The 27,398-nt window shown below is 37.2% G+C and overlaps 1 protein-coding gene across 1 annotated transcript; it reads left to right on the forward strand.

The window, feature by feature from the left end:
- The first annotated feature begins 399 nt into the window (after positions 1-399).
- opa (Zic family member odd paired) lies at positions 400-26,505 on the forward strand. Its single transcript, XM_028303705.1, has 3 exons — positions 400-767; positions 7,043-7,867; positions 24,770-26,505. Exons 2-3 carry the CDS (start codon positions 7,168-7,170, stop codon positions 25,399-25,401), a joined length of 1,332 nt encoding a protein of 443 aa, XP_028159506.1. The 5' UTR covers positions 400-767; positions 7,043-7,167; the 3' UTR covers positions 25,402-26,505.
- Positions 26,506-27,398: the final 893 nt, after the last annotated feature.

The raw sequence follows: 27,398 nt of genomic DNA on the forward strand, positions 1-27,398 counted from the left end.
AAGCGACGACATGTGTTTTCCTTCCCACAGGAAAATACATTAGCCCGACATTTCCCGGGCGCCTGCTGTCCCTCTCGTTTACAAGAAAGAATCGATTGGCCAGAAAAAGAGGTTCGATACGGCGCCCTCCAAGCTAACAGCGAGCTTTCAACGTAAATCTGATAAAGCGAACACATTACGGCACTAACACAAAGAAATTTTCTTCGAGCTTAGTATCAGGCTGTTTCGCTCGTGACCCGGCTGCGTGCGAGTTGGAAAGGGACGGTACGACTTTTAGAAGTTCGTTTTGAAGCCGGCACGATTGGGTGAAAAGATTACGGCGTCCCGCCCTTTTGGCGGCGTGCAGGGCTGCGTTCGCGCCTCCGTACAAAATATTGTTCTAAGAAACAGTATGTCGGTTGTAGCGAGGGGCGGCGACGCGGGAGCCCGCAGTCATGCTGAGAGCCTCAGCGGAGTCACCGCACACACGCCGCGACATCTTACGTTACGAAAAAAAATCGTTCCGTGACAATTTAGCCGAAAAACGCATGTCACACACGATAAATAAACGCATATACGCACGTGAAACAATCACGTTAACGTTATAACGACGCGCCAAACACTGTGATAGTATTGATCTAGTTAGTTGAGGATACTGAAAATTATTTTATACACAGTTTTCATAGTTATGTACGTTCAGTGTAGTGATCATATTTTCCTGTGCGTATAACAACATTAGTGATACTGCCGTTTGGGAAACTAAAGACTGGATTTCTGTTTATTGCAAAGTAAGTGTAATTTTTTATTATTAATTTACAGTGTATTTGTTTACATTTATAATAGGTTCAAGAATTGAAAATAAACATGAATGTAGAGTGACTATTTATTAAATAAACGTTTCAGTGCGTTTTAAAGCAGAGTTTTACTTGCTAAAAGCTTCATTGAACGTAGGAGCTTTTCCAGCACAGCCTAGTATAGGCACTTGCCTCCTTAATTTGTTAAATAGTCCTAAACTAAAAACTACCGAAAACATCGTTTAAACTATGAGACTGTATTGTATATGTATTTTCTTTTCATTATAAAACCAACATTTGACTTAAAGTGACTCATTAGCTACGGCTACGACACTTTTTCAGGCGTAGAGTTAAAATAAACAAAAGTTTTCTGACTTAATAAATGATTTAGTACTACCCTCATTGTGTAAATACTCTTCAAAATGGTTTTCTAAAAGTTTTTTAACTGTGCAAAATGTTTATATAATAATATCATAAGTAGTACCACAGAATACATAATAGTAGCAACAGAAATTGCACTCCTTTGTGTAGGATCAGATGCCGGCATTTTAACGGTAATAATAATAATGCAAAATATCCAACGCACATGGTGCATTCGAAATCGCACCTTACTACTACGCTCACAAGAGCGCTATTTTTTTGTGTTCAGAATTGATCTACCTCACAGCTCAAGCGTCAGGGTTGTATAAGCAAAGTAAAATAAATAAAAACTTAATTTTAAGAAGCATTTATTGTATTTACGATTGGTAAACTTTAATCTAGTGGTGTTTGTATAATCGTACCATCTCTAAAGTACCTGTTAATAAACTTCAGTGTTGCGATAATTCGAAATTGGACAAACAGTTTTAAAAGGTGTAGTGTCGGAAAATAGACACGGTAAAGTAAAAGTTAATGTTTTTATTAGGTAAAATATTTTTTTTGCTACAGTTTTTTGTCATAAGTAGTTCAAAATTATTTAAAAAGTGTAGTTTTTTTAATTATTTAAATCACTACAGTTAATTATTATTTCTAAATAATTATTACGATTTCCATTGAAGAAGAATAACAGTGCTGTTGGAACAATAAACCTTGATTGCAACGATGATCGACCGAGCGTGTATAGAAATACGCGTGTGCGCGTCACGGCGCGTGGCGGTCCTGACTGATTTGCAACTTGAAGTTGTCGCGCGCTGTAGGTAATTATCTCGGCCGGCATAGGCGAGTGACGGAGGCCTGGTAGTACAGTTAGTACAAACTCTACCTACCTAGCTAATTTACAGACATATCATAACTACATCAAGATAACGGTTATTGAGAATTTTATCGTAGAGTAGGTAAATGATAGAACTATAGAAATATAATTAATTGTTACCTAATTACTCGTAGGTAAGGATTTTTTAGATAGGGACTGTGCAAAATAGTAAAATCAGTTCATTTAAGTACTAAGTCTACTTTACTATAACTGTTTATTGTCGGTTATCATTATCATTTACTGTGAAGTCAATTGATACAAACATCAAAACATACTCGTATCTCTACTCAATAACCGATCTATAAGCATTATAAGATGCATTGTCTAACAAGTGATTTCTAAGTCTTTAAATATTTATAAGATTTCCATTAAGTACCTATCAGTCATTTATTTGAACCTTTATTTCAAAAGTTAATATCTCTGGGTTCATTGGTTACTTAAATATATTTAACCAAAAATTCTTATAGCTTAATATTGTCTCCATCTTAGACTTGTTTTTCTGAAAAAATAACGCAAAATTACATACTTACTGAAAAATGGTATTCATTCAATTACACGTATTTAAAACCAGCAGTTTCACACTGAACCGGCCGCATGCCTCTGTTAGAGCTTTTACAAGTGATCCGACTCATGAACTATAAGTTACTTAGTTGTTTGAAATAAAACATTGATATTGACAGGCATAACATTCTAGGGTGTTTTCTTTGTATAATAGGTATGTATTTACAAATAAAGAAGTATTTAAGTATGTTTATATCCGTTATCTAGTACCCATAGTACAAGCGTTGCTTAGTTTGGGACTAGAAGCGCAGTGTAAAAAATGTCCAAGTAGGTATATTTATTTATTATTTATTTCTTCTATGCACTGGACTGACAGACAGTAGGTATAAATAATTAAATAGTTTTCCTAGGTAAGGAAGTTAATCGGATTTAATTAATCGAATAATTTATTACATTCGTTGAAGTGTAGACGGTTTTGTAAAAAACTAAAGTCCGCAAGCGACGGGAAATGTGTTTGTAATTAAACAGTTAAGCAGGGCCGGATCTACCTATGGGCTGATTGGGCTGCAGCCCAGGGCCCCGGGGTTACAAGGGGCCCCCAGATCCCGCTAAAAAGTAGGCCATAATTGAAAAAAAAAATAGTTTTCTGTAGTCGGTTTACGGACGATATTTTTAGGTGACAACGTCATAAGAAGTTTCAGCCCAGGGCCCCACAAATTCACGATCCGGCCCTGCAGTTAAGTGATAAAAAAATAACAATGTTCTCAATTGTATTAAATTGTTAGCTTTTATAGAGATTTATAGAACCTACTTGATGAACCTATACCTATACATTGAACCAGTCTCTTTTTGTCTTGAATTATTTTTACCACTTCTAAAGTTAACTTAGGCCGTGTTTTTTGATTCGTAGTTTTAAAATAACCAATAGTCCAATTTGATAGATGTCAATTGGCAAGTGGTTACTAAATATGAGGAAAAAATGTTTTTCGAACAATGGTTAGCTTGACTTTTAGTACATTTTTTAACTATTTGTTTACATTTTGTTAATATTTAACCATTAGTAGCAAAATTTAACAATTAGTTATTTTAACCAAGAACACACATTTTTTTCTGATATTTAACCACTTGTCATTTGACAAGTGGTTAAATATCAGAAAAAAATGATTTTCGAACAATGGTTAGCTTGACTTTTAGTACATTTTTTAACTATTAGTTAACATTTTGTTAATATTTAACCATTAGTAACAAAATTTAACAATTTGTTATTTTAACTATGAATCAAAAAACTGGGCCTTAGTCTGTTTTGAATATTTGTTGTATAGGTACTTAAAATTAAAATACCCAATAACCTCTTGCCTAATTAATATATGACAGATTTTTGACGTTTGTCAAAGTTAAAATACGATGGTGCGACCAGCCTAAGTACACTTACGAGCAAAAGTATGGAATCACCATCTTGTGTTTTGTTCCCAACGATCTGAAGAACTCAATGACTATTTATGTATCTACTAGCTTTCCGCCCGCGGCTTCGCCCGCGTGGAATTTTGTCTGTCACAGAAAAACTTTATCGCGCGCGTCCCTGTTTCAAAAACCGGGATAAAAAACTATCCTATGTTCTTTCCCGGGACTCAAACTATCTCTATGCCAAATTTCATCAAAATCGGTTGCGAGGTTTAAGCGGGAAAGCGTAACAGACAGACAGACAGACAGACAGACAGACAGACAGACAGAGTTACTTTCGCATTTATAATATTAGTTGGGATGGTATCAAGTTAAAATTTGTAATGTAGCCTTTAAACTGGTACCATTTTTAATTTAATCTTCATAGTCGTTTAGCTACAAAGATTACTCAAAACGAATGGGGTGATTCCATACTTTTGCTCGCGAGTGTAGTTATCTAGAATTTTTTTACTTATCACAAACTTCACCCTTAGACGCAGACCATCGATTTTTCGTCGGCCGATAGTTGGACCCGATTTTAATTTGTATGAAGAATCGGCCAAATCAAATCGGTGTAATGTGCGCACTTCCATACATGCCCATACTGATCAACTGCCCGACTAAACTATCGGCCGACAAAAAATCGATGGTCTGCGCCTAGGCTTAGATATTATGTAGTTTCAAAGCTGCCAACTATAAAAATAACTTTTAAAATAGGTACCTACCTAAGTAGAAGAATAAGGTAATAGAAATCATCAACTTTTGTAGCGTCTGATACTTTCTTTAATTGCGTTTCCAAACTTTGTTAATGATCATCTTCGTACTGATTAATTAATGATATACCTAATTTAATAATTCATAGTAGGTATTATTAATTATACCGAAATAAACATACCTAACAAATGATATTCTTGTATTTCTGGCGCGAAAGCTATTCTGTCTAATTTGTGTCAGTTGACTTACATTAACCATAATTTGTTATTAATAATTAGCGTGGTAAATTGATACTTATCTCGGGAGATTTCGTCGTCATACTTTAGTCGGATTAATGAGAAGATGAAAATCTTAACGTTGCTTTTAATTAGATTAAAATTTAACAAAAGTAATTAAGTACGTTCACTGAACGGTTTTAAGGCATCGTGTGCAACCCGCGTAAAGATACGAAGATAATCTGCTCATCGCTAATAGTATTATGACTAATTCCGTAAAACTGAATTCTATAGCAGCTGTTTAACGACAAAGTTACATTTGCCGTTGGAAAAGAAGTTTAACGATACAAATGGTAACGATTCCCGTTGGGAATGTATCGGAAACAGCAACGTTTGGACAGAAATGACACATTTTAATTCTATTGCCCGATGCCTGCCTGTAGATATCTGTCAACCCGTTGCTTTGTGATGGAGCGGCCACGCTGCGGGGAGTCGCAAGATAATGTAAAGATTAGATGGAAATCTGAAAGGTACGACATTGTTTAACGGGCCAGGTAGGCCCGCAGAGCGCCCTCTATGCAGCGTTGAAGTGTTTTAAACAATACATAAACAACATTATTTTGTAGTAACGCGATTATTGCCAACAAAAAATAAACAGTTGCCTTGATTGACAGCTCGAGATGTTTGTTGGGGGCGGTGATGGGATTTTGGAGTTGTCAAAGGATTCGTGTTCATCTCGGCCGTCAGGCTAATTCCTTTTTTGCGATTGCAAAAACTTAAGCTGTACTTAATTGAAAATGTTTTAAAATAGAGTTACTCACACCTTATTTGGGTTTTAAATAAACATGAGTTAAGCAATCTTCGATATCGATCTTGTTTACTCATGATTACTTTTCTATTGTTAAAATTAAAACTTTAGGTGGAATTATTTTTTCTAAAATCGAGCTACGAGTATTTAATAGGATCGTTAAAATGCAATTATAAATAGAACAAACAAATTACCACAAAACGACTAAAATAAAATAAAATATATTATTTTATTTTAGTCCTTTTGTGATTACCTACTTACTTTACTTACCTGTAACGCCCCTGGGTCTGCGGGTGTCTATAGGCGACGGTAATCACTTACCATCAGGTGATCCGTCTGCTCGTTTGCCTCCTGTCACATAAAAAAAAAACTTTACCTACTGAATTTTATAAACCTACGTGCGTACCTATCTAACGCAACACCCTTTATTAATGTTATCATTGTTAAAAGTTTTTATTTAACAGTTCGTTTATTGAAAGTAAAGAGATGCATACTGGTAAATTAGTATGCCTTTAACAATGGTATTTTTGATACCTTTGCTGTATTGATCCACACCTTCTCGATTATAGCCCTTACAATCTTGATTATTTAGCGATTCATTTGTTGTATTTTTTCGTTAATACCGAATTTGGTATTTATATAATTTTGTGATTAGTGCCATCGTCCCTATCGTACTTTCTTTCTTAATCTATTAAAGTAAAAAAAAAATCCTTAGGCAGAGATATCAATCTCCTTTCCTTGGTAATTTTAAAATATGTACCTGTTAATATTCAATCTTGGATTGTGCCGGCCTGACACCATACGTTGAAAATGTAGAGTCGCACAATACAAGAAAGTAAAGAACTATAAAAAACCTTAACTAGGTAGAAAATGCACGTTTTTGCTGTTTTAGTATGTAATAATTATATCTAAAAAGGACGAGGTATAATAAAGTGCAGGTCGTTGCAGGCTCGCCGCAGCAAAACTGGTTTTTATCATTCATAAAACTATTTTAATAAACTATCGATGCTAAACCACGACCATAAAAGCGATTGGAGCCAACCTAACAAATAAAGTAAAATTAAATATACACGAACACAATCGAAATTTTTGTCTCAGGCATATAAAAATGTCCTATAAATTTACCCACAGTTTAATTTAATGTCCAAAAGTACCTGCCTCACATTTTTTATTATAAATAAACGCTCGTCGCCGGTTATGGGTGCACGAATGTGTGTTATTATTTTGAGAAATGGTTTTGAATTTGTCTCGGAAGGTTATGATCACCATAAGGTTAGGAACGTTTTATGCATCGGCGAGGGCGTTTAAATTCCGTATAATGACGATGCGGTGTCTAACGTTATCTCTTTATTTTTAACAGGGTGTCGCGAGCAGGAGAGGAGAGTTATGGTAACGAGGGCGCTATCGAGGACGTGACGAGTTCTGCGGGCGAAGAGAGAGTGAGATTCGCAGCGCCGGCGACAGCGGGGCGCTCCCGCCGCGTGGATGGTGGCGGGCGAGTGGGGCTATGCGCCGGCGTCGGCCGCCCCCGCCATGAACGCCTTCCTCGAGACCAACCACGCGCACCTCGCGTCCTACGGCCTGAAGATGTCGCCGCAGCCCGGGTGCGGCGTGGGCCAGCACCGCGCCGCCGCGCCGCACGCGCCGGCGCACCACCCGCCGCACTACCAGCCCTACCCGCTGCACTCCTACCAGCCCGGGTACCTGCGCGAGTACGGCGGCTGCGGCGAGCTGTTCCCGCAGCAGCCGCTGGAGCAGAGCTGGGACTGGCGCGGCGACGTGCACTACCAGGGGGGCGCGCCGCCGCTGGTGCCGCATGCGCACGCCCACGCGCCGCACGCGTTCCTCCGCTACGTGCGCGCGCCGCCGCGCCGCGACATGCGCTGCCAGTGGCTCGACCCCGAGCAGCCTCCTCCGCGCAAGCTGTGCAACAAACTGTTCTCGAGCATGCACGAGATCGTGACGCATCTCACCGTGGAACACGTCGGCGGACCCGAGTGCACGACCCATGCTTGCTTCTGGCAGGGCTGCTCGCGGAACGGAAGGCCGTTCAAGGCGAAATACAAACTAGTGAATCATATACGCGTGCATACAGGAGAAAAACCGTTTCCCTGCCCGTTCCCTGGATGCGGCAAGGTGTTTGCGAGATCAGAAAACCTCAAAATCCACAAGAGAACGCATACCGGTGAGTACTGAACATCTCATATCCTTACGCATGCCCATGTAGTATTTTTTTGCTGATAAAGAAACTAGTAGAATTGATTCGTCACGTTAAGGAGTCAAGGCCAAAACGCCGCCCGCATCCGGCGTAGTGAGATATCGAAATCGTTGGACCGAAAGAGCGTTGATCTGCCGAAACAATTCGATTCTCATTAATGCATAATGATCCGCCCCCCACGCTGACCGCAGCTGGTTCGCCGCTCACCTCTGCCATTCGAGCACGCCTCAATAATAACCAAACGGACACAATCAAACACAGACTGTCAAAGAGCATCCTTGTAACGCGATCCCCAACACAAACAAAGCTCCAGGCGTCTTGGCCGTGTCCTCCGTCGACTTGTGAAGTCCGTTTCTGGGTATGAACAAAAACCGTTCGACTCACAACTCCATTTTTCAATTCATTACAAAAGTAGAAAGATTCATCTGAACTGTGTAATGTTAGATGAAAAAAATATCATAAATTAAAACGTCCAGTTCCGTCGCCCGGTTCCTTGCTCGTCTCTCGCACGGGCCATTGTTGCGCTGTAAAGTATTGGTACTTAACTTTAAATGTCGATTTTAAAGGAACCATCCTGGAATTCGTATGACGCCGTAGGCAGATGTTTTTATTTTTTCGGTTGTCACTGTTTGGTGTTGCGTTCAGACTTTTGTCCTGTGCCCCCGTCCTATTATCTCATACGGGCTTTTGAATAGGCGACCTTTTTGTGGGGAGGTTGGGAGAATTGTTTTATGGGCGCTATAAATTAGCGTTCGGAGGCTGCGTGAAGGCGGTGGACAGAGCCTACTGTCATTATTGTGTTGATTAGCCGGGTCAGTCTGAGCTACTAAATTATTGTCATTTTTTAAGGGTCAGACACAATTATGGCTTAATTTTTATTTTATTAGCTATGTCTACGATTTCGTGCTACGCCCTAAAAAGTTTTCCAGCGAATACGATAGTAGAGTCTTTTATATTACATTATTTTCCAATCAACGAAGACCTTATTGTGGGATTTCTTGCAGTAAACAGGACGTGTAAGATATTACATTTTCCACTATCAATCGAAAAAGGAAAATGTATCGTTTAAAGTTAGGTGTAATGCCATCCATTCGAGAGTTTTGGGTGCATTTATAAGTAACGTTACAAAATTAACTTAATTTTATTAGGGTAGAGAACATTTTCTTAATAATTTAGTACCATTTTGATGTTTTATAATATGCGTTGTGTCATTTTTTACCAAAACCTATTGTCACTCATACTTTCAAATTGTGACCACCTTTACAGCCCCATAACAATGACCATAAAACCATGGTGACAACACTAAAGTTCTCGATAATGCAACTACAATTCCCGCTGACCGGTCTTTGTTTTAAATTGCTAGTCATAAACTCTACTTTCTTTTCATTTTCATAACTATCGCCCTTATTCACAAACATTACTATGAGGTCTCACAGTGCGCGTGGACGCACAGGGTCACACACGAACCAACACAGAGCTTTATTCAACGCTGTGAGTTCGAATTGCTGCTTCACTTAAGCAAGCATCGTTTGTGAATACGGGCGTGTATGCAATAAGATGGGTATGACACGATGGTATCACGTACGTGAGCGCTGGGCATGAAAACGATATTTTTATTGCAGCCTGTAAGGTGATACTTAAAATATCGGTAGCTATTGCTTTGGTATGAGTCAATTTCTGTATAAAATATCGATGCAGGTGGAATTGTTTGAAAGTTTGACAAAATGGCCTGGATATAAAAATATAAGTGGCACTTAAGCTTAGTGAAAAAGATAAGGATGATTACAAAAGTTATCACTAAAGAGTAAAGGTACTCCTCTCACCGGGAGTATTCGCGTGTAATGTAACATCACAGATTCGATCGATTCTGTAATGTAATGTCATTACCCGCGAATCATGCGCGAATGCTCTCGGTAAGAGAGCACTTTTAAACTAATTTAACTAGATACTTGCACGAAAACTGAAATTAATAAAAACTCAGGGAAAAATATGAAACTACATATTTCTGTACTTAGGCTCTACAAGTAGAACTAAAATTTTACCTAAAATACCATACTAACTTTTCCTGACATTAAACTAAATTGAGTAACTAATAAACACATATGAAACAAATAACTCTCAAATGAACTTAGCGATGTTATCGCGGCTAATAAAGTTTGTCAGAATCGGGGCTAATAAAGCGCTGATGTGAGAACTGAGGAGCGACGCGCGCGCAGCCTCGGGCGGGGCGGGTTTGGTGGCTCTACTTGACTACACAGCGTCAAGTAGAGCCGCCAGTGTGCTTTTTAAAACGCAAAAATTTCATTTTTACTAAAACAGTTAAAATTGACACTCTGTGAGCTTTCATGATAATTAGTAAGATACATAATATTTAAAAAAGAGAATATCCTGCATAAGTTAGCATTGTTGTGTTGTTGTAATTTAATATAATATTAGCTAAGCCTAACCTAATAGTCGTCCTCTGATGAAGATTCTGCTTTCAAAATAAAATATGTTAAAACTACTTCACTAGTAAAACTTGATTTGATTCAAGAAGAATTAAAAATGGAGAAAAATAATATACTTAACCCAACTATATTTTTTATAATCATCATTACCTATAACGAAAAACATTCCTTCAGAAAACTGAAATGAAAAATTGACATCTTATAATACCTACTTATTATTTTGAAAGAAAGAAGATATGTTTATTCAGTATCATCGACAATACACTTAACTTACAACAACAATACTTAAAAAACATTTAACGAGTAGGTAATTACAATGATACGGAAAAGGTATCCTTACTAACCATAGAGTTATATGTTACTAACCATTATCATAAACTTTTAAAAAGAATGAAACGAATGTGTTATAGGAAGGTAATATTGTCCGAAAGTGCTTTTGAAAGCCGACTTGCAAAAAAAATTGGCTTTATGAGTGTTTTTAGGTATTAAATAGACCGCGCAACCAAATTTCAGGATTGGTTTAGTATCTAAATTGAATTGTTTAAAATACAGTGTGAGTCACGTTAAAGTGTACATATGAAAATAGATGAAACTAGACCTATTTTTATCGACAAAAAAGAGGTCAAAAAAATTTTGAGATTTTTTTTAATTTTTTATAGATTTTTTTTTCTTTCAATTACTTATTATAAAGAAAACGTAATAACTTTTAAACTAAGCGGTATATCCTGATAAAATAAAAACTGTAATAATGCTAAATAACAGGCAATACTAAAAAAATACATACAATGCACAAAAAATGCCAACAAGTAATTAAAATGATACTTTTTGAAAAAAATCTGCTTAAAAATTCATGTTTTTTTGGTTATTTGATAAATTTCTCCAAAAAATGCCCCTATAACAGGTGGTTTTCATTGGTGTGTATTATTCTCTATCGTATTACCTTTGTAAAACCAAAAAATGCATGTCTCTATCCCTATCACAACATTTGCTATGATAGTTTGAACAAAGGCTTACCACAACATTATTCTCCTCTACAGGTAGGACAATTTTAATTTTAACTTAAATGCTTATTTTACTTCGAAATCTTTTGTTTTTATTTGAAATCTAACTTGTCTTTATCAAAATTACAAATCAAGAGCCATTTTCAGTTTCGTTGTTAACGAAGCGTTGAATGGCGCGCCCGGAGAGGCTTAGTTCAAACGATCATAGCAAATGTTGTGATAGGGATAGAGACATGAAATTTTTAGTTTTACAAAGGTGATACAATAGAGAATAATACAAAACAATAAAAACCACCTATTATAGGGGCATTTTTCGGAGAAATTTATCAAATAACCAAAAAAACACGAATTTTTAAGTAGATTTTTTTCAAAAAGTATCATTTTTTATTATTTGTTGGCATTTTTTGTGAATTGTATGTATTTTTTTAGTATCGCCTGCTATTTAGCATTATTACTGTTTTTATTTTATCAGGATATACTGCTTAGTTTAAAAGTTATTACGTTTCCTTTACAATAAGTAATTGGAAGTAAAAAAAATCTATAAAAAATAAAAAAAAAATCTCAAAATTTTTTTGACCACTTTTTTGTCGATAAAAATAGGTCTAGTTTCATCCATTTTCATATGTACACTTTAACGTGACTCACACTGTATAATAAACTTCCTACAAGAACAAAAATGTTATCCAGATTTGAGACCAAAATGAGTCCGTATCCATTGTATCGGTAACAACAACCGCCTACGGGCGGACGATTACTTTATTTCCACTCAAATCGTACGATAAATAACACTTTAAGTCACTTAACAATGGATATGAATTGTTATTCAGAGATTTTGGAGTATAGAAACTGCTTATGCTTAAGATCCCCGATGACTCGGCTTAATAAACTAACCCTATCGTCACAGAATGTGAGTAAACACCATAAAGAAGGCTTATAAGGTCTTGTTATACGGTTGATATAATTTTAACATTGATGAAAATTTATCAGGCAATAATGTAAAGAATTTCATGCAATCATTACTTATGAACGGAACGGTGACTTTGTTTTGAAAATGTTTGTTTATTACAAAATGTAGAGATCACGTCTATATCATGAAAGAATTTTAATAAATCAAATCCAAATATTAGATCAATTTCGATTAGAACATACCTACTTAAGCTCTACTTAAAATGTAAAATGACAAATGATCTAACCAGATACATGTGAATTTATAAAACTTATTATTTTACAAATGCTCTTGCTCAACAAGCTAACATTTGCCACAGTGAGATTGGAAGCAGTCGCTGAAAACAAATAAGAAAAACAATTGAAACCTAGCAATAACGTACTAAATATTATTAGTTTTTTTTTTATATTTTTGCAACGATGCTCTAACGCGAGCACTAAATACGATCGGGTAATCGATAACTTTTTTAAAACGTTATAGATTTATTAGATTCTTTATGAGTACTTCAACGGCAACGCGGTAGGGTGAGCACAATGCGTAATGATGATATGATTGGACCGGTGAAGACGTCCCCCAACTATCAAAAGCAGTGCCTAATACGCCGTATAAAATGACGCTTTCAAAATATTTTGCAAACAATACCGAACCCTCTCACCCCTGTGGATGCGAACCAATGTAATGCAGACGAAGTTTCTTATGTATGTTGTCATAAGAGTGAAAATTAAATGGCGAATGCAAAGTAGGTGGTCGGACAGACCCGTCGCCTGCAGTCCGCGGTTATGACTGAACAAGCAGAGCGGTTAATGTGGACCAGTCAATAATTTTCAACGTCAGCATGAGCTCGTTGGTATGAATAGGAAATGTACACACCTTCACGATTCGCTTCGCGTCTATTTTATGAAGTTCTGATGACTGCAAGTGACCACAACACAACTGAATGGTATAGTTAACTGGTAGAAGATGCTTATAGCAAATGTCAATATGATCATTAAAATAAGTTAAAAGTTGAAGTGATTTAAGTTTCAATGAAATTTTAAATATTTTTTTGCCAACTGCCGGAACAATACTGTTTTAACATTGTTGTTATGGGTACAGACTTAGGTAAGATGGTGGTAGCTAGCCAGGCGGACTAGAATAAGCCCTATGGCCCTATCACGAACCAAACCGAACAGAAAAACTACCCACTGGGAATCGAACCCGGGACCCCTGGGTCTGAAGCAGCTGGTCATACCACTAGAGCTAGACCATAGAGGCGATAAATGCAATCTTCTTAAACTAATGTGAATTTTAAAACCTTTTAATTGCATGAAAGCAAAGATGCTTCAAAGCTCTTGTATTAGATAACTTTTAACGGGATATCAGCCTAAACGTGTTTTTTCCCAAAACGAGTCCTAATTCCCTGATGAAGTCGTTCGGCCATTTTATCCGCGTATGATAATGTAACCCTACAATAGTCGGGTGCGTTTTAAAGGTGTTTATGTGAGCCGGGACCATCTGCCGGGATTGATAAATTGTATAAAAATATTGCTGGCACAATAAAACGCGCGTGTGTGAGTTCGAGGGGACTTTACGGGGAAACTCCTGGGTGTTGTGCTGTCATCGTTACATTGTCAGTCTGTTCGAATATTCCGTTTTCAGTATTATGCCGAACAACAGACGCTATTTAGGGAACTATTTTATTACAACAAAAACTATAGGCACGTACTAAATTAAACGTCTGCTGTTAAGAGGAATGCGTTCTTGGAAGTTCATATTTAATTTTGATCATCCTTCATTAAATAATTTCAATAATGAGTTTTTATTACCTTAGTATTCTACTGACATGTCATTGTTCAAACTTAATTAAACGCAATTACGACATGGTTTACGCGGGATATTCGTGTAAAAACAAACGATTATTGGTTGGGCGTGGCCGACCCATCAGCCGTCGGTAGCAACATTACAACCCTCTTCACACACCCAAATGTATCGACCAGATCATGCTCACATGCGTAGGGTGTGCACACGAGGAAAAGAAATCACTTGCACCCCAAACGCACACAGGCGCATAGCGTATAATCGCTTACAGAAACAATGAGAGCGTTAAGCGCTTTACTTTTTTGTCTCTTTTGTAGCGACACCCCTGACGGATCAGTGAGGTGACGAGTCCCTGCACATACATCCCATATATACGGATTTGTCGACGGCTATTTAAATAACAAAGTGAGCGACTTGAATAAATTACCCTTCGTTGAAACGGACGCCGATCGCTGAAAAAACTCACAGCTCCAAGGAGGCGAATATACGTTCTCGAACAGCGTGGACATTCCTAAGGGCAGGACGTGAAAATCGTTTTTATTTGCGCAAGAATTTTGCTAAACGTCAAAGAGATGGTGCGAACAGCGCTCAGGAGTGCGCACAAAAACAGCGCCGTGACACGTCTCTACGCATCGGATTTCATGTATTCAGAGCTCGTTTCTATCGGACACGATCGCATGCCTAAAAGATACGAATCTGGCATTAGTAATGGGAACAGCAATTAGCTAATTACAAAACGGTCCGACAAAAAAGCTGCAATTTAATAAAAAAAACTTACATTCTAGATGGCTTATGCATATGATAAATTAAGCTCACATCAACATCTCATTAATCCAAAATGCATCCCGTATCCCATTAAAAATTAACTAGTATGTATTTAATGCATCAGTTAGTGAGCTGGTTAAACAAGTTACTAGGTAATTTATTGGTAATCCATATTACTATCTTCCATAGTAGTTCTAAAGTCGCCACACGCATCGATACGCTTTAATGAATAAATTTATTTTGCTAATCATCCGCTTCTTCCATACTGTATCCTTCATTTAGTTTGCTGATAAAATTATTCATATTATAAGTTATTTTGTTCGATGACGAGATCATCAAAGGAACAATCAATCATTTTACGAACTTAAACACCGTATAACAAGGATGAGATCGGCTCTATTATTGACTTTATTATTAATATCCGCTCGAAACACCTTTACGTTTTCTTATTCGATTATTTATTAGTAGAAAAATTATATTCTTTTTGGTATTCGTTTTACAAGTTTTTTTATGTCCTAATACCTACCTACTAATAATTAAGGCTCAAAAGCTTCTAAATCTATTATTTAGTTACTCGTACCTTATGAACTCTTACCATCTACTCGCATTAAAACTTCTTTTAACAATATTTTATATTATCTTAGTCATAACAATCAATAAATTAAGTTCAGTTTAAATCTCATTGCAGAATTTAATAGCTTACAAGCGCGTTTTGTAACGTGAAAATCAAAGCATTTCACGTTACAAAACGCGCCAGTGTTCCTAAGGTGATATAAATTGCAGTGGTTGCATGCGACGCACAATGGCTGCGGGTGGATGCTCCTCGGCCTACGCCCTTCCTATCTTATTACCATCATTTCTTATGACACTTTACTATCTGCGCTTGTAGTTTATAATGACAGCACTTTTTGTCTGTCGCGATCGCAAGGTGTACCTACTAGACACGTAGTTGTAGGTAGCTCGTAGATACCCTGGCTAACAGTGACGTGGTAAAAACTGGACATAATGTGTGGACAGATCTTATTATTGTCAGATTAAAGGCATCTGACCTTCAATAAATGTTTAAAATACGATCCTAGCTGAAAAAGAATGGAAAAGTTCCTTGCTCTACATTTTCTTTTTACGAGTTTATAGCGAAACAGTATTGCCTATTTCGCTATAAACTCAGACTGTAAATTTTTGTTGATAAATAGGTAACATCTGTTACAGCTACCTAAGATACATTTAAAACAATATTTACATACTAAAAGTAATATAAAAAATAAATAGGCAACTAATTCACCCCATACTACACAAAAAAAAACATTTTTCAGTTAAAAAGTACGTACGTTTGCCTAGAAAACTAAACGTAGGTACAGCGTTTAGCGTCTCTTAAAAGATCTAATGTATAATATGTACCTCACAGTTCTAGTGCTTGCAATACGAGTAAATTAATAGTCTGATTTATATGGTATTTTGTACGGAATACGAAAGCACGAATTCGCTGTAAACACGTCACTCCATATTAGAGAACTAATAGATAATTCTGTAGTTTATTAACCGTATCAAACACAAATAGTGGGCTCATTAAATTAAATGAGCTATCAGGCGTTTTCAATGGCTAAGAAAAACTTTAGGTTAGGGCTTAACTGTGCGAAATTCTTTCGGTTTGTAGACTGCCCGGCGGTCTCGCTGCATGATTCATGTGTTTTTTGTCCACACCTTGTCCCTATCAATATGTATGGGCGTGTGTGATATCACCGCGGGCGCGCTTGACCCAACCTGTCTACGTCATTACGAAATGCCGTATTGGCAGGTTAATGGGGCGGATAATGCTGGATGGTACAAAAAGTGAGGAACAGTAGTCTGATAATTAAAATCAACCTAACATAGATAAGACAGTCCAAAAAACGTTTAAATAAATCCGGTCACCCAAGTTTATCGAACCCTTGTACTTACAATAATGTATTGTTATCATTAGGTCCAAAAAAATTAAAATACATAGTAACCCTATTTTAGAGAGTTAAGAGTTTATTCTTAAAATTACAGGGAGTTTGACCTCCACAAAAGACACTCACATCGCATGTCATAGATAGAATAACTTAAATAGGAATGCAAGTTGATACCTGCCTCGGTTAATTTGTCTTAAATAAAATTCCACTTCTACTTTTGTGACTTCAAATTTCATTCGATACACATATCGATGTCAGTTCACAGTAGAATTTGGAAACTATTGACGCTGAAAAAATTTACACGGACAGGCTATTGTGCGAAGGGCACAAAAATGCAAGCCATTTACACGCTCAGCCAAAAACAGCTTGGAAGCCGTGCAAGCCGGCTGGATAACAATCGAAATGTTTACACGACAAAAGAACGATATTTTAATTCGTTTAACATTGTTTCTTAAGCATTTCACAGATCAACTTTTTGACTCTCTATTTTAGGGTGTCCATCAAATATGCCCAACACATTAACACCAATTTATAAGGCGTTTGCCACAACCAAACTAGATTTTGCAGTTGAATCTTAACTATTAAATTAACCTACATATTCCGCAAATAGACAAAATGTTACATCTCATTTAGTTCTCAAAACCCATTCTGTATACAAAACCAGAGATAACTTTATCCATTATAATAACACTTAATAATTAATTAAATGCCCATACTAGATCGGTATTAAATGATAATTATGGGGCATTTAAAATGCCAAACGTTTAAAGAATGCGTGGCCTGTACGTTATGCGCCCACGTCTCGTGGGGCATAAGATTGAAGACTAAGAAAAAAACAAAACAAGCTATTAATATTCGTTAGAAATATTGGTTTGTCCCAAAAATGTGCCCGGGGGCTGGCACGGGCGTAGGCGTCGAGTGGACAAGCCGGACCGATTCAAAACATTAGTTAAACAATTTATTGGTCAAGTTTTGCGTATCAATGCTGCGGAATTATGAGATTTTTGATTTGTTAGGTCGTTTCCTAATTTCAATCTCATTTAAAAACTGTCCTAATTAGTTGTCTTGCTTAATTTTTTGCAAATGCATTTTGATGAGCTTCATAATAATGAAAATTTTGAGACATTATCAAAGTCTGACAGAACGTAGTCAATATAATATTTTCCCTATTTAATTTTTAACTAATCCTAATTTTGAAAGGGTAAATTCTTTCGTGTACATCGGCCTATAAGTTGAACCCTGAGTAACTTGATACGGTTCTGTGTTAGTACAAATTAATAAAACGATTTCGGTGCTCTACCTCCGAGTATCTTCATTTTAGTTGATTCATGTTAGTTGATTTAATTAAACACTTATGCAGGTATTTAAATCATCCATACATGGATCTTTTGGGAATACGAGTAGTACTGACAAAAAATAACTTTAAACTGTTAATTATTTGCCTGTATATTATAGAGAATACATAACTGTAGAACATAAAACATATTTAATAGAGTCCACAACGCTCTATTTTCTTTAGGTAATTCTTATATTGTTTTGTTCCAAATCTGGCTATTCCCACCTTTCGTTCCCACCGCTGCAATTCCTGTGTAGCCTGATACTGATCTACAATCAAAATCTGGCTATGTGAAGGTCTTGAGATACCTATGTACCTATGTATTTTAATTCAATAATATGCCACGTCAAAATTGATCAAGCGTTACTAATTAAAAATTTGTTCCAATTAAGTACAGTATCCAAACTGAAGATTACTTTTAATTATAATCCCGTATCTTCGTAACTAATCTATTAAAAACTAGGCCTGTCAACTGGAGTAAAGTCTCTGAGCGTGTTCCCACAACTTGTTGATAAACAATAAAGTACAAGGCACCTGCTTGTACTGAAATAAGTACAAAAAGGTACCAAAACGAAGGCACGCTCGTCAATGTCGACGTCAGGTTTTGACAGACCTAACCGGCATCACGGCTGGACGAAAAAAATAACCGAAAATACCGTCTTGATTTCGGAAAATATAAAGAATTGTGCAGGTATCCATTTAAGTTTTAACTGTCGTCCTATAAATAACACTCTTGACACGACATTAAAATAAGACGCGACAAGACAATTTTGGTTTACTTAATCGATTAATTTCATTTTTTATACAATCCAATGTTTACAAATACTTTTTGTGTTCTTTTACACGATAAATTTTAAAAATATGTTAGGAAATAATTTATCAAAAAAAGCTAGATGGGCATGGCACAAAAATTAGATTTCATTTTCCAAAGTGGTTAAAGTTGTGCTGAAATGCGAAACAACGCTAACAATCAATATCGAATCGATACATCAAGAGCTCGAGACCATGAAAATGAATGTTTGTATTGAATTATTGTCAAGGATGATCATTGACAAAACAGCACACGAATCAAACCATATGTCCTATAGCAAACTCGAGACCAAAGGGCAAAGGCGGCGTCAGGAACGCACGTTGCTCGTGTTGCGAGATACACACACACTACACAGTGCCCGTTTATCGCTCCGAAGGATCTTCTGAACCGAACAATGTCTTTAAAAGTCGTTGTTATGATTTTTCGTTGTTTTATTTAGGTGTCTCATATCAAAATGACGACGTTCTAAACGTTTCCTCTGAATTTAATAAAAAATCCAAACGTTTTTCTCAAACAGCAAAAACAATATCTGACAAAGCCATAAACGTTAAAAAAGCAATTATGACGCAGAAAGTAGCGGAAAACTTCTTGTCTACTTTTCTATTTGTACCAAAATATATTACGGATCAGATTGTCTCATTCCCGCACTCCCAGCAGATACTTATCAGAGCAAGACGGATGATGTTTTCACGGCTTCAGCCAGAACAATAGAAGGCGAGCTTTAATTCACTCGTATACGGCGAGACGGGACAAATGCGCTATTATTTTCAACGTGAAAGAATTAAAATGTTCGCCAGGATGTTTTTAGCTGGCTTTATTCCATTTTTAACTTTAATTAACAACAAGAGCTGATGTAGATCTAATTACTGCTGTTTCACCTTTTCTGCAAATTGTACGCACTTCATTTTTTTCTTTGGTATTGCAAATCCAGTTACCTACAACATTTTGATATCCTTGTCATTTTTAATAGAGGGGGATATTTAAATGTTTATGATCATGTAAGTATTGACGGTAATGAAAGCAACCAACGGGCATCTGTTTCTGCTTGGCCGTATAAGCTGTGAATCAGTGTCGATGGACAGAGGCCCACGACAAAAAAGGCTACAGCGAACCCAGTGCATGTTCAGTTTTCCACCAAGCCATCGCCAACATGTTGAATGTTGTATCAGTTTTAATTTGTTTTCGTCCGGTACACACGGTCCTTCCTCTCATGCAGCACGTTTTCTTTTTAATTTATATTTATCAGCGAGATATGACTGTGCAGTTTGTGGCTTGTTTTGTTGCTACATTTACTATTATATTTTTATTGGGATGCTTTTGTATGAGTTGGCAGATATTTATCGGGTATCGGAACATTATTCGGTCCGCTCATTATCGTCCGCATAAAGCACCTTGTCACACGGTCGTTGGGCGCCGAATGCGCTCGCCCGACCCCGCATATTCTTTTTGTGCCCGGACAAGGGCCGTATTCTCTGAGAAGTGGAAAAAATGAAGATATTAATATATCTTTCTAATTCGAAATACGTTTCGGATAAAAGGAGGATCATAAATCATTATGCGCTGTACGAAATTCCTTTTGAATATGCGAGAGAAAATTTCCGAGAAGTGTCGTCAATCAGCTATTATTGTGACAGCTCTGAGAGGTTCTTTGAGTGTTTGTCTAGTTTGCTAATAGGAAGTAGTATTTCACTTTGACTTCAATATCTTGGTAGTGCCTAGCTAACTTGGTTAACAATGGTCATTCCATTGGTTATTAAATAGGTGGTGGTGGTCCTTGAACGTAGCGATTACCGCATTAGGTCGATCTCGATATGGTTGTAAGCATGTCAGCTGGACGGGTGTGTCAATAAAAGACCAGTCATCGGCCGTTCATTAGCTGCCTGTCTATTGGAGATTGAATTAACTTCGATATGCGTTTAATAATCGAAACAATGCAATGCCGCGAACACTTAAGATATTAAATTGATAGAGTCCGTTTATTCTGTTTTCATTAACATTTTTAATGTGGTTGTAATCATTTAAGTTCTCAGGATTGATAAATTCTTTATGCATTTGTAATTTTCTTCTGTTAGTCGCAGTCTTTATAGAAACTTTGCCCAATTTGGTATTAATTTGAATAGCGCTTACCATTCTCTTACATAACCAGACTTATTACGTGACACCATTGTGAACCAGTTGACATTTGCACTTAAAAATTGAATAGCAGACAAAGTCTGGTATGATACCGTCTCCTCAACAGGTGTGCGGATATCAAATTACGCCAATTACATTATTATTCAAGGTGATGACATGCCACGCAGTAGTCCGAGTAGTCCAATTCATGATAATCGTTCAAGAGTCGTAATAAATAGCGTTTTATATGTGGTTCCGGAACCTGATATCTGGTGACGGTCGATTGTTTTTTCTCCAAACACACCCGAAGCCATTTACCACAATTTGGGTGCAAAGGCCGCGCTCTCGGGTTTCACCAACTCGTGCTATTTCTAAAAAGCTGTTTTCTCAGCAGAGCGCACTTAAGTAGCGTTTTGAAACTTGATTCCTGAGTGTAATTCGGTCTAGGCGGTGTGCCAACCGGTTGGACGTTCAGCACAGAACATCTCAATGTTTATTATTACAAGTTGATTAATTTTCCCTTGATGATATAATTAACATTGAATTTGGCTACTGAATATTTTAATTTAGGTACTCCAAGTTTCAAAATAAATATTTAAATAAAATAGCTTTCTCATAATCAAATCAAACCGTAACGTAAATTGAAACCTACAACCGTGTGCCAGTGATCCGCTACTGAAGAAGCAGACTACCTTGATTGTATGTCACAAGCGATCTACACACAAATCCTCTCAAAGGTTTAAGCCGTCAAATACATTTTGGGCGAACAAGCTCAAGATAAAGTTTCACATCGATAATAACACAAAAAAGTGTCTCCCGTGGGTGATACAGCCGTTTAAGATAAACATCTGACCCTAGCCCGTGTCCCGGCGCGGCATCCGACGAATTCACGACGCGCATTCCCGACTGATGTTCTTTCTCTTTTTGTTTTGTACCAAATATATTTCCTCGAGTATTAAAATGTTTGCGTCTGGAGCCTTACCTGTAAACGCGCCTAATAAAATATTTGATAAGCCTATAAATTAAACCGGACTCCAAAGCTAATCCCTATTAATAGCCTCTTAAAGTCACAATAGTAAAATAATAAATGACGCATCTCCACATTTAATTAATAATTAGCATCGATCAGTGTCAGGACGTAATCTAGATCAGGATAAAATCTTGTTAACATTCTGATCTGATTTCGTTGTAAATTGTTAAGTAATCAACATTCTTGTTGTCTAATGAGTGTAATAATGATGTTGATGTCCAATTATGGAAGTCTAATTTTCTAGTAATGTAAATAAGACGTTTATCGCGGAGTGTACCGCCGGCGCGTGCGCAGATAACGTATCTGAAGTCTAATAGTGTTTGTCGCTGCTCTTTTTTGTGGGATCAAGATCAAACCTCCGATTAGTAATTAGACGGGCGACACATCCTTTTAGATCTTTTATATTGTATTTTAGCTCATTAGGATTTGGGTCCGAGCCTTTTTGTTATTGGAATGACATGATCTCTGGTTTTATTGTGTCCTCGACTTGATTGGTTGTGCTGTAAAATTAGGTCGGAAATTAAATTCTTTAGTTGTTACCAAGATAAAATTAAAATTTTATCAAGTCGGAAGTTTCCATCACAAAATGCATTCTTAGGCCTTAGAGGCCTTATTCTGCAAACGAAAGATATACCTAGTAGAATTCTTCTTTTTCTTCAAGTAGTTTTCATAAATGTAGAGTCATATTCAACAAAAAGCTATTGACATAGTTTCTATTCTAGCATGGCTAGTTGTGAACTAGCCATGTTAAATTAAACCTTTGGGTACTTTTGAACATTATTAATCCTTTAAGATCCGCGAATCTAGACACAATAGATAAATCAATTGTTATGACATTAATTAATGCCGTCTGGGACTCAAGCGGTTAAACCCTGACAGATTTCTAGCGCTTCGTCAGCTAAACTATAAGGATTCCTTGTGGTTTTGCTACCAATACCAAATGATGAATGAATTTTTACGATTTCTTTAAAGCATGACACAAATACGATGCATTCCAATATGGCCAATTGTGTGTTTCCAATCCGCCATGAAAAATATTTGCTAAATACGTTAATACGCACTGTGGATTGAGGTGAATAAGGCGCATGAAAGGAAGTAACAGCCCATCGAATATAGCTGATGAATGCGTGATTCATTCAGAACATCGACACTACAAACGCTGCGGTGAGGGATCGTGTAAAAAGCCCTATTCTTGCCACGTTAACAGACACTTGAGATTAGCATCTGTGCTTCGTACCGATCCTCAAGTTTCAAACACAATGCAGGGGATTACACCAGAGAGGTTTATTTGTAAACATGACAATAAAAAGCTCATTGTGAACGCGGTCACACCAGAACCTACTTGTAACATGTTATTGAATGTTACTCACACGATTCGGTGAACTCTCGAAGAATGTATCAATGGCGCGGGAAGCTGTCGATATGCGGAAAAAATGTATAGAAAAAATGGGGTCGATATCGAATATTACCTACTTGGCCTTGCTCTACATAGAATTATGTTTTTGCGAGAATGTCCACCTGCTTGTATGATTTATTTATCACAAACTGAAATAATTATAGTTAACTATATTCTACATATTCGGTTATTGGCAGATTTATACTAGAAGATTTTAACAACAATTAACTCTATAAGCCAACAATGTTAACAAAAATGCATTTAAAGAATTAGTAGTAATGGGGATGTTGCCTGGGTCAAAAAGCAAGAGTTTTAATTAGTCCGTCAGTTAACTTATCAAAAAATACTCTACACGTATTTTTCACTTTTTCAAACTAATGAAAATTTAAAGAGATAAAGCGCCCCAAAGTTCATAAGAAGAGGCCCGTGACGTCAACGCTTGCTTAAAAATGCCGCACGTTGTGACGTCGTGCGCAACTTCAACGCACCATAACTATGTAATTATTTGTTAGATTGACAAATAAAAATATACGTGTCCAATATTTTTTGATATTAAACATTACGGACTAAAAAAATTTTTTTAGGCAACTAGCCTATTGTACTACGTCGTATACGAATTACAAAATATCTTATCGGCTCTAAATTATCGTAAGGCAATGTGCCTTTCAACGTTCATAGTTTGCAGTTCACACTACTTATTTTACTTGACAGATTTAGCTTGATTGTCACCCCAATCCTGCGCCGGTCAATGTGAAGCCTTCTTTTTAGCGTAAACTACAAAATCTCTTCATCCAATACCTCCAAATATAATATGTCTTCATCCCAAACGCCTAAAGCTTAATCTCGTTTGCCACAACAACGGCTTTGTTACAGCTCTGTGACAAAGTCTTCTTATAAATATGATTTATAGCCGTGTTAAGTATCCCGTGCAATTGTTGTGAATATATTTATTTGTACTCGTAAACTATAAACAACGAGCAAATCTGGTTATTTATGGCGTGATTGGACATTCGCGTTTGGCGCTCGATCGTTTTATTCTTAGATTGAAAGGGGAAAGAAGCGAATCGGTCTACTGGGATGATATACATTTGGGATCCGATTGAAATGTGATGGCTGGGGAGATAAATAAATACGATATTCAGACGCTTTAAAAATATATTGAACCTTTACATTGGTCCCGGAAAATATTGTCACAAAAACCTTTTCAATTGTGATTTATCTCAATCGTTATTAATATCACAGAATAATAATAAGTATGTTAATATCTTAATTAATGAAATCGTTTCCTTCTTTACAGGTGAAAAGCCGTTCAAGTGTGAATACGCCGGCTGCGATCGAAGATTCGCGAACTCGTCGGATAGGAAGAAACACTCGCATGTGCACACCTCCGACAAACCTTACAACTGCCGCGTGCACGGCTGCGACAAGTCGTATACGCACCCGTCCTCGCTGCGCAAGCACATGAAGGTGCACGGCGCCGCGGGCGACGCCTCACCGCGATACGACAGTGACGGCGACGATTCCTCTTCTGCAGGCAGCGTCAGCGTCACCGCCGGCGCCGCCAGCCCACTCGCGCCCCTCCCTCCTCCACCCCCGGCCCCCGCACCCCCTCACCCACATCACCCGCACCACCACCCCACCATCACAGACAAACTAGAAAGCCTCAACGACAAATACCTCAACCCCCACGACCAAAAACCTTACGAAAGACCACCAGCCCCCCCTCATCAACACCATCAACCGCATCTCACCAATATCGGGGGCAACGGTGTCATGGACAATAAACTAGGTTTCGGTGGCCACTGGACGCAGTTCCAGCAACCGGCCCCGACCGTGCCCCACGGAGTGCCTGACTGGTGGTGTCCCACGCAGGAGTCCTACCACCACCATCATTTGATGCACCACTCTGGTGCAGCTGCTGCGTACTGACCGCATCGCGCTTAGGGAACTCTTCATTCGACGGCTAGACACCGAACGCTTCTATGTAGCTAAAATAGAAAAATCTAATAAATTACTTATTATTTTTCAATGTTTCTGTAAGAAATAAAATCTGGTTAAAATAGAAGATCTCACGTTGCCGACGTGGAATGAAAAGTTCGCTAAAGCGCATCCAGTGTTTAGTGCTACTGAAAGTGCATACGCTTATTTATGAATACTAAATAGTCCGTACAAATCCGACCATTCTAAAGTTCCAGACAACAACCGTCCTAAAGTTTTAATTAATGTGTCCCAGACTCTATCTCTAAATAAATTATTTGGAAGTTGTAACAATGTAGTCGTGACAATAGATGGTCGTACTGTTGTTTGCGCTAAGACAACGAGATTAGAGACAATGACCACTAGTTGAATGTTTTACAGCGTGTTGTATATTTCCGTAAACAAAGTCTCGCAAGATGCCCCTTAATTTGGTGAGTTTCTGGGTATTGTCCGTTAGGATCTTGGGAGCCTTTGTGATGGAACACGCTACAATGTACAGCGTAGATTTTTGTCAACAGTTTTGTTGACAGTGATTTATTGCAGCCTTTATTTAGAGTAAGCAGTGATGTACAAACAATATTATTATAAAAAAACTATCGAGAAAACAAAATAAGTGGAGGCAACAAAAGAATCATATTTAATTTATACATCAAAACACGTATAATAAACTCTACATTGTCTTCGCTTAATAACTAGCAAAATATTTGAAACGAAGCCTTGTCTTGTAACATAAATTTATTAATGATCAGCATGGCCAAAGCACCGAAGTCTAATAAAACTACGATTTATAGGTTGTAAAATTGTGTAAAGTAACTTTAAGATAGGTAACGTCTCGTGTAAAAATAATAAATTATAAATACCCAGTGATAATAGAATAAGGGATTGATTTTATTGTAAATTACTCGCGTAGTTGCTATATTATTGTGCTACTATTCCTGAACTATATGAATATGTATGTATTTCATAGTATACTATTTTTTCACGGACCGACATTTTAGATAAATAAATAAAGTTGAACCTATGTCTATAATATTATAAATAAATGACTGAAAGAGCGCGATGTATTTTAAGTTATTTTAAGAAGAAATTGTTGTCTTTTCTACAGCCCTGTAAATAGCGAGAAATAAAGAAAAAAACATATTTCAATTTCAAAAGCATGTTTTTCCTTTTCTCCGATCATTACCTACATTCCATATTTAGTAAGTTATAAAATATCAAATAAAATTAATTAATAGTAAATTTTTAGACAATGATTATGATACAGCATGGCATAGATAGAGTCAATGATCTCTCCGCTTTATTCCAATCATTAAAAAGAAGCTTTCATAAAGGCCGACATAATTCGGTGATTTGAATTCGCATAACAATGCATAATTTTTTCCTGACCTCGATCGTAAACAAGAGTCACTCGATCGAGCGCCGCAAGATTGATCGCTCGATGCACGAAATCTAAAATGGAAATCCAATTCTCGCGATCATTTCGATCGGATTCCGATCAAAAAACCTACTCCGTGACGATACCCACAATAAAACACCACAATAACAAAACGAGGAACAATCATATTCCAAAAGAGAATTGAATTTATCATTGAGAAGGAACGAGAGGCAGAAATGATAAATGATCTAAACGGCGTCCGAGGCGACGAGTGCGAGGGAGACGGCGATCGTATTCGATTCGACTTCACTGTCCGCGGGGATGATTTATCGTTTCTCAACAGGGATTGGCCGATGCAGTACTTAAAGATTTATAGATCCTTATGGTGCATGCGCGGTAGGAGCGTTTTCTTATTATAAATCTCACTCCTGCGCATGCACTCGCGATTGCCTCTTTAGCTGTCTGGGAGAGAAATTAAAAAATATGTTAACATATTGCTGGTAGAGGAGCGGGCGAGGGCCGACGTGGAACATTGGAGGTAATTGGTTGACTAAGTTAGTGAGCCGGCGCACGA

This window comes from Ostrinia furnacalis, unplaced genomic scaffold, assembly GCF_004193835.3.
Source record: "Ostrinia furnacalis isolate ACB-3 unplaced genomic scaffold, ASM419383v2 OfSCF1268, whole genome shotgun sequence".
Lineage (NCBI taxonomy): Eukaryota > Metazoa > Arthropoda > Insecta > Lepidoptera > Crambidae > Ostrinia > Ostrinia furnacalis.

Bases quoted from the DNA above. Each gene is read 5' to 3' on its own strand.
- opa (XM_028303705.1), top strand. From the start codon at position 7,168: ATGGTGGCGGGCGAGTGGGGCTATGCGCCGGCGTCGGCCGCCCCCGCC. The intron at 7,868-24,769 runs GTGAGTACTGAA...CCTTCTTTACAG, and splicing joins CCACAAGAGAACGCATACCG to GTGAAAAGCCGTTCAAGTGT.